The sequence below is a fragment of the Urocampus carinirostris genome, chromosome 18, assembly GCF_059441175.1.
Source record: "Urocampus carinirostris isolate Australia breed hairy pipefish chromosome 18, RoL_Ucar_1.0, whole genome shotgun sequence".
Taxonomy (NCBI): domain Eukaryota; kingdom Metazoa; phylum Chordata; class Actinopteri; order Syngnathiformes; family Syngnathidae; genus Urocampus; species Urocampus carinirostris.
This window is the reverse complement of record NC_142366.1, coordinates 602,253-618,327: the sequence shown is the minus strand read 5'-3', so window position 1 is coordinate 618,327 and position 16,075 is coordinate 602,253. Positions and strand designations below refer to the sequence as shown.

Here is a 16,075-nt window from a genome sequence, read left to right as displayed (position 1 = left end):
AGCAACACATCATCACGCCAGGAGGCGTCGGGGTGCCTAACGGTGGCCATGCTCATGAAAAACGGCATCAAAGCCGCCAATGATGTCCTAATCTATTCTCCCGAAAGAATAGGAAAGCCAGTTAGTTGAACCAGGAGATTGGGTCTTGATAAAAAGCAGAAAGAAGAAAAACTGGCATTCACCTAAGTGGGGAGAGCCCTACCAGGTGTTGTTAACCACAGGCACAGCAGTAAAGATTGCAGAACGAAGCATATGGGTTCATTTGACACATTGTAAGAAAGTAATTAAATACGACTAAAATAACTATTTCTATCTTAGCATACGCCGTAACCGTTCTCATTTGCGTCATTGTAATAGCATTGTGGTACTTGCTGTAGAGCTGTAGTTCCTCAACAAACTTTCAGAGGAAGTCTGGCTACAAAGGGGGCTGTAATTATAGTTTGCAGTCATCTCAAACCAGTGAAGATTGTCCACAACTCTGGAAGTATTAGGAGAAATTGCAGATCTACAGGTAGAATGCTCATTTTAACGCATATACAGCTGTCTTAACCATAAAAATGACATGGTGAAAATTGTAATGACACAAATGTTGATGATGATTTCCTGTCTCTGCATTTTCCTTATATTTACTCAGATCCTGGTCATTATGACGACAACCTCTGTTGTTTTATTCATGATTTCTCTGTTGAAAATCGTAATGCAAAGTGACAGTTGAATGAAGTATTAATATCACCAGTTGGATAAACAGGAGGGAAATGTTAGGATTGTATAATTATATTTATCCTACAGTTGATATTTAAAATGTTATATGTGTTCTCAGCCATTTTGAAGAGTTCTCAGCCTGTAAACTACGCTCCAAGGCCATGAGTTGTGTTTTGATATACAGACTGTGTTTTGTTCTCACATACCAACGGATGTAGCCTGACCTGGAATGACCTCTTCATGCCATAACTCAAGATTGTTTTTCACCAAAGAGCCGTGAGAAGAAGGAAAGGGAGTCTCTCCCAAAACAAAAGGAAACCTTCCATCCTCGGCCGGAAAACCAGGCTTTCCAAAGAAGACTGATTAACTCTACGTAGCAAAAGTTAGAATACAGTCTCCTTTGTTAGATAGAATCCCCGCCCCTCAGTAAAGAGGCATGTATTACAGGGCAAAAAACATAATAAAAAGAAGGAGATTCGGAGATTTCTTCAGAGCCCAGCTAGCGAGCAAGCGAGGAGATTCGTAACAGCTCGATCTCCGGGGCTCTCAAAATGATGATTAATAAAGTAACTAATTATAAATAACCGATTCTCTATGTCTTCTTTTATTACAGAGCGTTTTATTAAAAATGTTGGGGACATGAACCTAACAGAAGTCCAAAATGTAATCCTCACAGCCCCCTTAGCCCTATCCAGGTGAGAGAGGGATAGGTGTAGCATGTATACTATAGCATCCTCCACTCCCACCTTCTCCTGGTAAGCAAATTGCAGAGGGTCGATGGCGTGACGGACCTGTAGCCTCAGGTGGTGCAGCAGCAACCGCTCCATGGTTTTCATCACATGTGATGTCAGGGCAAACGGCCTGAAGTCGTTGAGTTCCTCATGTCTTGATTTCTTTGGGACTGGGATGATGCAGGATGTTTTCCACAGCTGAGGGACCCTCCCCTGTTCAAGGCTCAGGTTGAAGGTGGGCTGTAGAGGGTCTCCCAGCTCAGATGAACAGGCTTTCAGCAGACGGGGGGATACTCCATCTGGACCAGCTGCCTTGCTGGGTCGCAGCCTCCTCAGCTCTCCACACACCTGGGCTGCAGTTATTTTTAGTGGGGGGATGTCTTCCCTGCTAGTGTCCAGAGGGGGAGGGGGAAGGACAGCTACAGTACTCAGGGGTGAGGATGAGGCGGAGTGGTCAAACCTGTTGAAAAAGTTGTTCAACTGGTTGACTCGCCTCACATCTACATCCACAGCCACACCCTGCTTGGTGCTGCAGCCAGTAATTGTTTTCATCCCTTCCCACACCTCCTTCATGTTGTTGTTCTGCAGCTTTTTCTCCAACTTCCTCCTGTACTGATCCTTCCCTTTCCGGAGCTGGACTCTGAGCTCCTTCTCTACTCGTTTTAGCTCCTGCTGATCACAATTTTTAAAGGCCCTCTTCTTTTGGTTCAGAAGGCACTTGATGTCGCTCGTGATCCAGGGCTTGTTGTTGGCATAGCAGCGTACAGTCTTTATAGGAACAACACTGTCCATGCAGAAGTAAATGTAGTCAGTAGTGTAGTTTGCCATCTCCTCAATGTCCCCGCTGCTAGACCCTAGCAGGATATCCCAGTCCGTACGTCCAAAGCAGTCTCTCAGAGCCTGCTCTGCCTCGGTGGACCATTTTCTAAAAGAGCATGTGGTTGTTGGTAGCCTCCTCACTTTTGGTTTGTACTGTGGTTTAAGCAGAATGAGGTTGTGGTCTCCTTTTCCAAGGGCGGGCAGTGGTTTTGCACTGTATGCATTTTTGATGTTCGCATATAGAAGGTCAATAGTCCTATTTTCCCTGGTCTTGCAGTCCACATACTGGACGAAAGAGGGCAGTGTCTTATCAATAGTCACGTGGTTGAAGTCCCCAGAGATTAACATTGCAGCCTCCGGTTGTTGTGTTTGTAGCTTTGCCACCGCGGAGTGGATGACGTCACACGCTACTTCCGCATCAGCGCGCGGTGGGATGTAAACAATAACAGCAATGGCGTGTCCGAACTCTCTGGGCATGTAATAGGGACGCAGACTTACAGCCAAAAGTTTGACATCACGGCAGCAGATAGAAAGCTTTGTTTTTACATGCCCGGGGTTACACCACCTCGTGTTCACGTAGATAGCCAGTCCCCCTCCTTTGCGCTTCCCACTGACTTTTGTGCCTCTGTCAGCCCGAACAGCGCAGAAGCCGGTTAGCGCGACGTTAGCGTCCGGGATGCTAGATGTGAGCCACGTTTCCGTAAAGCAAAGCAAGCTGCACCCCCTGTATGCTTTGATGTATTTCACAAGCATGATCTTATTTGGTAGGGAGTTGACATTCCCCATGATTATGGACGGTACCGAGGGCTTATATCGCCACTTCGCCGCTAGCCGCTTAGCCTTTACCTTAGCACCGGCTCTGCACCCCCGGTAGGGTGGCCTCACCTCGTTAGGTAAAAGGGGGACCGCGCCGGCTCGAGAATTCTTCAGGTCGAGGAGTTGATTCCTCGAATAAGTGCATTTTTGTGCGTTAAAACCCATATCCATAGGATAGAAAGTAATCCAAAGTGCTACAAGTGTTGCAAGGCAGCCACTGAATATGTAAGCAAAGAAACAAAAACAATAAATCACAAAAGTAGCGAAAATAACACGGGAGCTGCTGGAATGGCTGCCATTCGCGACGGCGCCGGAAGTAGTTTTAGCTTTAGCTTTGTTTGGTATTATTTCTGACTGTATGAACCATTAGTACAGCAGATATCAACTTTAAACCATAAACAGATGTAACCAGCTGTCAACGAAAAATATCTTATCCCCCACCCCGGACATATTCAATTCAGGACCTGGCACACCAGGCGTAGCGAGCCGAAAGAGGAAGCACTGCGAGCGGAAACTGAAAAGGGGCAAGCGCGGAGGCCTGTGGGCGACTTTAAACCGCCACTCCCAACGGTCTTTCCAATGTGCGGTCGATCCACTACCAACTGGATGAGATACGGCTGCAGATGGCCTCACGGAAAACACTAAATCATTGTTCTTGAGTGATTTTTATTGAGACCTGGTTAGACAAATCGATTCTAAATGCAGCTAGCAAGCCACACAGCATACCGCACTGACAGGACTGCAGATTCTGGTAAAAAGATCAATGGGAACTATGTATCTACATAAACAACTCCTGGTGCACAAGTATTAGGGTAATTGAGAATCTGTGTAGCAGAGAGACAAAACCAGGGGTCAGCAACCTTTTCAGTGTGGAGTGCCACTTTCAAATTTCCTTGTAAATCAGTGTGCCACAGAAAGAGAAAGAGAAAGAGAAAGAGAAAGAAAAAGAGAGACAAAGAGAGAGAAAGACAAAGAGAGAGAAAGACAAAGAGAGAGAAAGAAAGAGAGAAAGAAAGAAAGAGAGAGAAAGAAACAAAGAAAAAGAAGGAAAGAAAAAGGAAAAGAAACAAAGGAAAAGAAACAAAGAAAAAGAAACAAAGAAAAAGAAACAAAGAAAAAGAAACAAAGAAAAAGAAAGAAAGAAAAAGAAAGAAAGAAAAAGAAACAAAGAAAAAGAAAAATAAAAAGAAAAAGAAAGAGAAAAAGAAAGAAAGAAAGAGAAAAAGAGAAAAAGAAATAGAAAAAGAAATAGAAAAAGAAAAAGAAAAAGAGAAAGAAAAAAAGAAAGAAAGAAAGAAAGAAAGAGAGATAGAGAGATAATAATAATAATAATAATTTCCTTGTATTGTCATTCTGTGTAACAATGTACACAGAACGAAATGTCGATTGCACCTGACCCGTTGTAGCGAGCCGATGCAGCCGTAGCCAACAGAGGGCGCCGCCGACCACTTTTTAAGTCTTAGGAATGACTCGGCCGGGGCGCGAACCACAGATAGATAGATAGATAGATAGATAGATAGATAGATAGATAGATAGATAGATAGATAGATAGATAGATAGATAGATAGATAGATAGATAGATAGATAGATAGGATAGATAGGATAGATAGATAGGATAGATAGATAGGATAGATAGATAGATAGATAGATACTTTATTCATCCCCGTAGGGAAATTCACACTTCCAGCAGTCTACCCCGTTGTTTATTAACAGATAAACATGATGTCCTAGGGGTGCTTGTAGCGAAGTGGATGACGTCACGCCAGTCCAAAAATTCGACATCCCTGCGGCAGATGGAAAACTTTTCTTTGTGAAAATCCAGGGATACACCACCTCGTGTTAGCAAGTCCGCCCCCTCTACGATTCCCCCCGGCTTTCGTGTCTCCGTTTAGCGGCGTTGAAGCCGGATTGCTCCGGGTAGCTCCACGTTAGCGTCCGGAATGCTAAACGTGAGCCACGTTTCCGCAATGACTCGCACAACATTTTTTTAATATCCAACAGAGGTGTCATTTTACACCAGTCCAAATATACAACATGGATAGACATCTTAATCGTATAACTCAGTGTTTTCAACCCTTTTTGTATCAAGGTACAATTATATTTATGAAAAAGTTCCGAGGCACACCGTCCGTCGAAAATGTATGAAAATGAAGTTATGTCAAACACTTCACTGTACTCCCTCATAAGCAGATAATTAGTATATAAAAAGAAGAAAAAAAATACTTAAAATAAAAAAAGAATGATTTGCTTTATGATTTTATTTTTACAGTGTTTTTTTAAACCGCTTTGTTGAACAAATGAAGTTATTAAATGTACTGTGCTACCTCAAGAGCAGATAATTAGTACATAAAATGTATATAAAAATCTACTGCCACCTACTGATATGGATGACTATTACAGTTCCTCGTCTGAAGATTGCAAAAATACAGAATAATGGCCTGATTTTTTTGGAAAGATAAAATTGGGTAAATTCCAGCGGCACACTAGACAAGGTCTCACGGCACACTGGTTGAAAAACACTGGTATAACTGACCAATTTATCTTCCACTATTCTTGTTTGTCAATCACCTAAAAAAATGTATGTGAATAACAAGTGGAAAAGCCTTTAGCCATCCATGACTTGCCACAAGAATTAACCAGAATCAACCATTCTCCAGTAATAATGAACTACAATCAAAAAACAAGTGCTATTGACAGCTACAATACCATTCATCAATGATATCTTGTTGCAGAAAATAAGGAAAAGGACGAGATGCTTTCGCTCGAGGAGCTGTCATGATTCGTTCATTTATCGTGCGCATGTTTCGTTGGCTGGGTTCAAACATGGATCTTTGCCCTGCGAGGCGCCGCGCAAACACACACTGTCCTATGCTGGAGGACTGTTTGCACGGCACAGACTGGGATGCTTTAAAGGAACGGTCACCAAACAATCAAGTCACACTGGACAATTACACCTCTGCTGTCCTGGACTACAACTGTTTTTGCATGGACAACGTAACATTCTGTAAACAGTTCGCTGTGTTCCCCAACACACCACCATGGATCACACACTGTGTTGAAAAAACGTATAAAAGTAAGGGACAGTGCTTTCCACTGGGGTGACCAGGAGACATACTGTGTTGCAAGGGCTGACCATAGAAGGGACATCAGAACCACCAAACTTCACCGCTGAAAGCTATCGAGGTCCGGTTTGAAAACACCAACCAGAGACAGGTCTGGGAAGGGATCGGGGCCATTACAGACGACAAGAAAAATTTATTATCGACCTCAGCCGAGGATCTAAACTTCTTCTATGCCCGCTTTGACAGGGACAACACAGACCAGGTCTCCGCCATGGTGCTCGGGCTAATGCCCCAACGATGAGACTAACTACAGGAGAGAGGTGCAAGATGTGAAGTCATGGCGTCAAAATAACAACCTGCTCCTGAACAACCAAAAGACCAAGGAGATTGTGATGATTTTAGGAAGAAGCTGAAAAATATCAGTCTCTCACTATTCGCAATGAGGTGGAGAGGGTGAGAAATTTTAAATTCCTGGTTGTAACTGACCGAGGACCTCTCCGAGGAGTACAGACGCTGGCATACTTACGAACGAGATGGTTTCCGGACAATCGTTCGCAAGTTGAATTTGTTTGTAACTTTCTTCAGTGCTATATTTTGTATGTTTAAGCTTTAAATAAGTATGTTTAAGGCTTGTATGAGTAACCAGTATTGTTTTATACTAAAAAAAAATAAACATTTAATAAAACAATATGCTCTATAAAGTTCAAGGAAATGACCGTATTTTCCGCACTATAGGGCGCACCGGATTATAAGGCGCTACAATGGGAACGTGGACAAAACAGTCAGATAGTTCAGTCCAACTTATTACCCCCTTAACATTCCGAAAGCTTGCAAAGAAGCAAATACGTGTCCTAGACACGTGCGGATGCGGTGTCCGTACTATGTCACTCAAATGCATCATTCCAAATATCATTCGGAAGGTTAAAGTCTTGGGATTCAAAAAATGCCAACCATTCCTTAGTTTCTATTTTCTTTTTCGCTCGCAACTTTACTGTGCATATGACAATAAACACTTGGAACTGAGTTTAATTTTAAAAAAGACCCATCACAGAAACATCGATATCACTCAGAAACAAGATACTGGGAAAATATATAGCCGGAGTAGCTCACCGAAGTCGTTGCGTTCAATAATAACCATGGTCTTCTTATATCCGTGAGTGTAATAAATCCAGGAGAGTAAAATATTTACAAATACAGTACAGAATAGTAAAATACTGTTTACTCTATGCCGTAGTTCTACCAAACATGCTATTCACATTCATCTTTTTCGGCCAATTGCTGGCTTTGTTTTGTCCCTTTAGCCTATGCAAGCCTGTAAATGATAAAAAGGGTCACTATAAAATTGTCAAAGTTCTTGGTGCGCTAGGGATACAGTACAAGCAGTACTGTAGTATTTTGGCGCCCCCTTTGTGTTTACTCTGGGCCCGGTCCCTTAACTAAAGTTAATCGGTCCGGTTTGGGCTTTTATACCTTTGGGCCGGGACGAGTTGGGATGTATTCTTTGAGGCCCTATCTTACCTCTTGGAAAGGCGCTCTGTGTTAGGTTGGCGTGACTGTCTGTGTGGACAACTGTGAGAGGCTGCTGTATGCCGTCAGTCGAGCAGCTGTGGTATATATGCCGAGTCAACATCTCTGAATCAAAACAAACTGGGAAGGATAGCGGCCGCCAACTTTTTAGCAGCTTGTTATATTAAATAAGAATTCATCAATTAAAACGGACTGTAAGGAAAGTCAGAAGAACGCATAAAATGTTGATCACCAGCTGGTGCTGCGTGGATTGTTATTGCGTCCTGGAATCGACTGAGGCGGTGTAATAAGGCAAGCAATAGCATGGCTACATGGCCTAGCCTACTGCTTCGGATACGCTACCACCTGATGCTAGCATGCAACTAACCAGTCGCTCTGTGCCGTACCCACACCGGCGGAGGGACTTCAAAGTCTATGACGGTATGGCAAGGCCAATTTTTCAAATGTTCAGGTACTTTTAAAAGAAAAAAATTCAGCACTGATTTTTTGGCTTTGATTATTAAAATGAAGTCACTATCTTGCTGCTAGCACATACTTAGTGCTATTTTGCACCGTTTCTATCTATGTTCTATGTTATTTTTTAGTAAATGGGCTGCAATAAACTGACATAAATTCTGCCATTTTCAAATGACTAGACCATAGGTTGCCAACCCATGGCTCCAGAGCCACATGTGACTCTTTTACCGTTCTGTTGTGGCTCACTGTGACTCTGGAAAATAATAAGTCTACCCATTTATCTATCTATAATCTATCTATCTATAATAATATCTCAAGAGCGGTGATCGACAGCAAGACAACACATACAAAAATAAAGAAAATAAAAAGGAAAAAGTAGCAAAAAAACAAAAACAAAAACAAAAAAACACACATACAAAAATTTTGGGACCATAATAGCAAACCGAAATGCCCAAACACCCAAACAAGTTAAGCACCTCGGCACCCAAGTTGGTCATGTTTCGTCCCTCCAGATGAAAGAGGACACAAGAAAGCAACCATGTCACTCGGGTCAGGGTGACACAACACACTCTTTTGTTCAACAGCAGGGCCCGACATCTTTCACTGGTTTACCCCTGCCGCATCATACGGGTGCCCAGCCCATCCTTAAGAACGCGTCCACAATCCCACTATCCTTTCACAACACCTCTCCACTCCTTTCTATCGCCAACAAGAGCTCTAGCTTCCATTATATTTAGACCTCTTTCCTGCAGTGCACTCATAACACCATCCACGTCAATTGCGGCCTTCCTCTTGGTCTCTTTCCATTTACTTCTGCTCTGTAGATCCTCTTCAACATTCGCTCCTCATCCATCCTCTCCATGTGTCCAAACCAACCGAGTACTCTCTTACCCACATGCTTGCTCAGTTCCAATACTACTCGAGTACTGTCTTTCACAATTTCATTTCTCAATCGATCCCATCTTGTCACTCCTAACATACTCCTCAAACACTTCATCTCAAAAACATTTAATTTCCTTCTCCAATCTTATCAAAATTACATATAATATAATTCTGAATTTGAAGAGTATGGTAAACTTGAAACATGAAACTTAAACGGTTTTATTATTTTTACCACCGAAAATATGCGTCACAGTCGCCGATCAGTGAAATTCGAATTCCTGGCGTCCCTCACGTCTGGCAGCCGGCGCTTTTCTAGCAAACTACCAGTGTGATTTTTGACCCCTGCCTGGAAGGTTAATGATGAATGAATCCAAGAAAAGGAACATTTCTGAAGGTAACAGAATGTTTAATGCTACGTGTGCAGATTTTTTTGCTTTCACTGCTGATGAAACTGGTTTACCAGTCTGCTTAATATGTGGTGAAAAATTGACAAACAACAAAAAGTTAAACGAGACATTTCAAGAACAATATTTGCCAAAAAATATCCCAAGGGAGAGGAGCGAAAAGAGGCAGTTTCAGAACTGATGTGAAGGCTGATGTGAGTAGAAGTCACTTCAAGAAGTGGATTAAGACTGGAAATTTAACTACATGTGCAAGTTTTGTGTCTTTTCAGGAAATGGTCAAGCATGGAAAGCCATTTACAGATGGAGAATACCTCAAAGAAACATTTATTAAGATTTCAGAACATCTGTTCTCGGACTTCAATAACAAATATGACATTTTTCAGAAAATAAAAGACATGCCTATTTCTGCAAAAACTGCCCAAGATAGAACTGTGAAGATGGCGCAAAACGTCACCGGACAAATGATCGAAGATATCAATTCAGTTTTGACATATGCAATCGCCTGTGATTAGAGGTGAAAAAAGGGCTCATTTTTCCTGAGCTGGAACAGCCAGAGTGGCTGGAAACACTCCACTTTAAGGTTGATATGACAGCGCACCTGAAGACGTTGAACACATTTCTTCAGGGGAAGGAGGCACACCTCTGCACCTGCTGGAAGAGGTGTTGTGATACGAGCGCAAATTGAGACAGTGTTCGCCAAGGATTTACAGCGAACTACACTGTATCAATTCCCAGCTTTGAGAGAGTTCCAACACACTGGCAATAATATATATTCACAGTATTTTCTAACTGTAATCACTGCAATGCATACATCATTTGAAAAACAATTCTGTGAGTTCAGAAAGGAAAAAAAACACCTTATGCTTCCCTTTCACTCCCCTGACCATAGATCCATCCCTGGTGAACATGACTGCATTTGCAAGTGTAAGTCAACCTTATCTGGAGATAAAACTGGCCGACATTGCCGCCAAGGACATCTGGGTGTTGAAGTTCAAAAGCTTGACAGCGCTTCTAGAAAATGTGTCCCATCAGAACGCTGTTCTCTCTCAGAATCACAAATGGAGCGACATTGCAAACCTTCCCAAACAGGACAAACTGGTGTTTGAGACACAGAATGCCATCCCTGTCATCTACATAAACATGAAGAGGTAAGCATTTGAGGTCCTGGCAATTTTCGGATCCACATATATCTGTTAGCGGGTCTTCTCAAACATGAACTTTATTAAAAACAAGCACCGCACACGCCTCACAGACATCAGCTTACAATTCCTGTTTGAAGATGAAGGTGACGTCTTATAGCCCTGACATGGAGAAAGTGTGCAGCGAGGTTCAGGAGCAAAAATTACAGGTAAAATAAATATTTTAAGACAGACTATTATGACACCATCTAAAACCTACATGAGGGCAAACATACAAAGATATTGTCTACATAAAATATAAGTTCTTCATATGCTATAAAAATAGTAGTGTGTAAGTCCACCTGCACACCATGTCTCATCCTGAATAAGATGCACCTGTTCGAGCTAGTTTAGCTGCATGAAGACACGTATCCACCCCACACAATCAGTAAGACTAACGTGTAACATGGCGAAGACCAAAGAGCTGTCCATAGAGACCAGAGACAAAGTTGTACACCTCCACAAGGCTGGAAAGGGCTACGGAGCAATTGCCAAGCAGCTTGGTGAAAAAAGGTCCACTGTTGGAGCAATCATTAGAAAATGAAAGAAGTTAAACATGATGGTCAATTTCAATGGAGCCCCATGCAAGATATCACCGCATGGGGTCCTAATGATTCTAAGAAAGATCAGGAATCAGCCCGACCACGACAGGAGTTGATCAATGACCTGAAAAGAGCTGGGATCACCGTTTCCAAGGCTACCGTAAGTAATACACAAAGACGTCATTTGAAATCATGCATGGCACGAAAGGTTCCCCTGCTTAAACCAACACATGTCAAGGGGAAAAGAAAAGGAGGAAAAAGACCATTTGGATACAGAGGAGTCATGGGGGAAAGTTTTGTGGTCAGATGAAACCAAAATAGAACTTTTTGGTCATAATTCCACTAAGCGTATTTGGAGGACGAGGAATGAAGAGTACAATCCATAGAACACTATCCCTACTCTGAAGCATGGTGGTGCTTTGGGGGTGTATTTCTGCAAATGGGACAGTGTGAGTGCACAGCATTAAAGAGGATGATTGGGGCCGTGTATTGTAAGATTTTGGGGAACATCCTCCATCCCTCACTCAGAGCATTGCAGATGGGTTGTGGCTAGGTTTTCCAACACGATAATGAACCGAAGCACACAGCCAGGAAAATCCAGGAGTTGTTCCGTAAGAAGCATATCAAGGTTTGTGCATGCCGGCCAGTCTTCAGACCTGAACCCAATCGAGAATTTTTGTAAGGAGCTCAAACTCCGTATTTCTCAGTGACAGCCCAGGAACCTGACTGATCTAGAGAAGATCTGTGTGGAGGAGTGGGCCAAGATCCCCCCAGCAGTGTATGCAAACCTGGTGAAATACTACAGGAAACGTTTGACCTCTGTAATACCAAACAAAGGCTATTGTACCAAATATTAACATTAATGTTCTCAGGTGTTCAAATACGAATTATTTGCAGGTGTATCACGCAAATAAATTTTTTAAAAAAATCATGCATTGTGATTACTGTATTTTTCTTTTTAGGTTATCTCTTTCACAGTGGACATGCACCTACGGTAAAAATTTCAGACCCTTACATGATTTCTAAGTGGGGGAAATGGCAAAATAGCAAGGTGTTCAAATACTTATTTTCTTCACTGTATTTGTTCGAGGCAGGGGTCTCCAGCGTGTTGCCCCAAGGGATATGATCTGGCGCAAGAGGAAAAATAAGCTGATTTTAAATATGTCCACTTGATGTCGCCGAAGCCCGGCAATGTAACTGGAGCTGGATGTGTTTCTCTCTCTCGCTCTTCTCTTTGTCTCCGTTTTCTCTCTCAGTCTCTGTTTTTTCTCTTGTATCCTTTTCCTCCTTTTCTTTACCCCTCTTTCACTCTCTCTCCCTCTCTCTCGCTCTCTTTTTATGATTTTGGTATGGCGCACTTTCTTTTTTCTTTTCCCGGTCAGTCTTTTTGGCGTCCTTGGGCCTTCAGTTCTAAATATTATAAACATATCACTCTCCTCAGGTGTAGTTCCAGCAGCTTTTAAGTCCGCCGTTATTAAACCCACACTGAAACGACCCAACCTTGATCCAGAAATCTTAAGTAATTATAGACCTGTGTCAAACCTACCTTTCCTCTCTAAAGTACTTGAAAAAGTAGTGGCACAGCAGCTGAATGTTTTCATATCCGAGAATAACCTTTTTGAATCCCTGCAATCAGGATTCAGGGCTAACCACTCTACTGAGACAGCTCTGATCAAGGTAACAAATGATCTCCTACTGGCAATGGATTCTGGCGCTTCATCACTTTTGCTGCTGCTGGATCTTAGTGCTGCTTTTGACACAGTGCACCACAATTTCCTATTAGAACGGTTGGAAAAATGGATTGGTCTCTCAGGAACCGTCCTCTCGTGGTTCAGATCCTACCTCTCAGATAGGACGCACTGTGTTAAATATGGTGAAATGACATCTGAGCCCTTTAATGTTACCTGCGGTGTTCCGCAGGGTTCAGTAATTGGCCCCCTTCTTTTCAGCATTTACATGCTTCCATTAGGTGATATTATTCGCAAGTACAATATCAGCTTCCACTGCTACGCAGACGAGACTCAACTATATCTTTCGTTGGAGGAATCTCCCACACTAAACTGGAAATTTGGAGGCCTGCCTCATTGAGATAAAAGAGTGGATGTCACTCAATTTCTTGCGTCTTAACTCTGAAAAGACCGAAATGTTAGTCATTGGTCCATCTAAATGCCGTGACTTATTCTCAAAAACTGCTGTGAACATTGACAAATGTCACATCACACAGAGTGACTCAGTTAAAAATTTAGGTGTCATATTTGACCCTGATCTATCCTTTGAAATGCATGTAAAGAAAATTACTAGAACCGCTTTCTTCCATCTTCGTAACATTGCTAAAATCCGTTCAATACTGTCTCAGTCTGATGCGGAAATTATAATTCATGCATTTGTTACCTCCAGTCTCGATTACTGTAATGCACTACTCTCTGGTCTCCTGAAGTCTAGAATCAAGTCTCTTCAGCTGGTACAAAATGCCGCAGCGAGGCTTTTAACTAGGACAAAAAAGTACGATCACATAACACCGATTTTGGCTAACCTGCATTGGCTCCCAGTTAGCCATAGATGTGACTTCAAGGTTCTCTTAGTATTGTACAAAATCATACATGGACTTGCTCCCTCTTATCTTTCAGATCTGATTTGCCCCTATGTCCCGGTCCGAAGCCTACGATCTGAGAGTGCCGGTCTTCTGGTGATCCCAAGAGCAAAGAAGTGTTCTGCTGGTTCGAGAGCGTTCTCCATCCGGGCACCGGTGCTGTGGAATGCTCTTCCCCCTGAGATCCGGTCTGCAACCTCAGTGGAAATATTTAAATCTAAACTTAAAACTCACTTCTACTCCATAGCATATGAATAACCTTCTCTTCTCGTCGGCTGAAAAATAGTCTGTGTAATATAGTGTAATAATCTGTGAAGCCCTTGAGACTCTTCGTGATTTAGGGCTATACAAATAAAGATGACTTGACTTGACTTGACTATTTTTCTTTGTCTCTCTCTCCCTCTGTTTATTTTCCTCTTTCAGTCGTTTTCTCTCTCTCTCTCTCTTACTCTTTCTTTCTTTTGTTTCTCTTTTTTACCCATTTTCTTTTTCTCTTACTATTTGTCCGTTCATCTCTCCTTTTTTTCTCTTACTCTTTTCTCTCTTTCTCTGTCTGTTTTTTCCATTTTGTGTTTTTCTTATTTGCTTTCTCATTCTTTTCTCTCTTTATATTGACAAATGTATCTTTCTTATTTGTTCTTTTTGTTTTTTCCACTCATCTCTCTTTCCCTCTTCCTTTGTTTCTCTCTCCCTCTCTTTTTCTTATCTATTTTCTCTCCAACGATTTTCTGCTTACCCCCAGACAAGCTCTGCCCACCCAAAGAAAACTGGATGTAGTGGTGAGGGCAGTTTAAAAATAATGTAAGATAGACAAACAAAAGAAGATAAATAATTATAAACAGAAAAATTAATAAAAGAATAAAAATAAACTGAAAAGAAAAAGAAGAAAGCAACCAAAAATAAGGAAAGGAGGAAAAGGCAAGAAAAAGGCTTAGAAAAAAAGAATAAAATAGTAGAAAAAAGAAGAAAATAAGAGTAAAGCTTCTTGCTAGGAAAAAGCTAGAAAATAAAATACAAAATGAAAGAGAGAGGAAAAAAAGAAGAAAACAAGCAGGAAAAATAAAAAGGGAGGAAAAAGAAAGACAAAATAATTTAAAAAAAAATGGAAAAAGGAAACGAAAAAAATAAAAAAGTAAGAGGGTAAACAGAATACGAAAAAAACGGGAAAAAGGTCAAAAGCTGGGGGGAGAAGAAGAAAAAAAGATCACTCAAAATAAATTAATACCGTTTTAGAATCTATATTATTTTTCTAAATTTTATTTTAAAAATGTGTTGTTTTTCTCTCTGTCGTGAAGTTTTAACTAATTTAAACTTTTTCATAAAGAGCAACTTTAAACTGGAATCCCTGCACGACACAACAAAAAGTCTATTCAAAATATTGACTTTATAGTACAACAAATAACCACCAAAATACAGGATAAAGTGTACCTTTTTAAAAACGCTGGAACACGTCCCTGAAAACCCCTGAAAACGGAGCTGTGCAAAAACAGTTTGGGGGTAATAGTCTCATGTCTCGCAACGGCCCTGGTGCTCAGCACCCTTAACTTTCTTAACCTCAAATGGTTGGAAATACACGTATAAAAAATGACAATAACGAAACATTCCAGCAAGAAAACCGGACAACAAATTCACCTGTAGCGTCATTTGAGTGGAGAGAAACGAGGAATTGCAGAAACAGTCCGGCGGTTGTCTGGTTTCTTCTTAGCATTTGTATGAAATTCCAGGGAGTTTTCATAATCCGTCGAAAAAATGTCCCAGAAACTTTGTTTTTTGAGTTGGTTAGTGTAGAACCCTACTAATTACGCGGCTGAAATTGAACGCTTCTTTCCACCCAGATTTGATACATATACAGGCTCCGCCTTGAGCAATTCCGACTTTTTTTAGGGAAGCGGGTTTTTCAGCGCGGCCAAAATAAAAACCATAAAAAAAAACAAAGCTATTTTGGCTCCCTAACGGCTTTTTAGATTATTATAAGGATTTATTTGGTTAGATATTACCAACAATAATGAATACGTATGTAAAAAATAGAAAAAATAATTGGTTTATAAAATCAATGTAGAAACATTTGTTGGCCTGGAGAGGGATGGGTATCACCAGGCTGTACTTGACCAAGACGCACCACTGGAAATGGTCCCCCATACGACCACGCTGGTTAAAGGATATAACTTACAAACCATTCGACATTAGAATAGCCATTGATGGAAATTCCGGCTCTTTTTAGAGAACGGGCTCTTTCGGTTCGGCTGACTAAAATGAGTGTGCTCTTTTGGCTCCAAAACAGCTTTTAATCCGTACACCAACAATAAGAATGAGATATTATTTATCAATCATTTATGTATAAAATGTATTATGCTATTAAATTTGTA

General features: G+C 41.4%; 1 protein-coding gene across 2 annotated transcripts in view; it reads right to left on the bottom strand.

The window, feature by feature from the left end:
• Positions 1 to 15,560, bottom strand: part of f3a (coagulation factor III, tissue factor a) — a 63,125-nt gene extending 47,565 nt beyond the window's left edge. For both annotated transcript variants that reach the window (XM_088321984.1, XM_088321985.1), the window contains exon 1: positions 15,342 to 15,560. In XM_088321984.1, the coding sequence (XP_088178110.1) occupies positions 15,342 to 15,444 (103 nt within the window). In that variant the 5' untranslated portion in view covers positions 15,445 to 15,560. The remainder of the gene's footprint in view (positions 1 to 15,341) is intronic.
• Between the last annotated feature and the right edge of the window lie 515 nt (positions 15,561 to 16,075).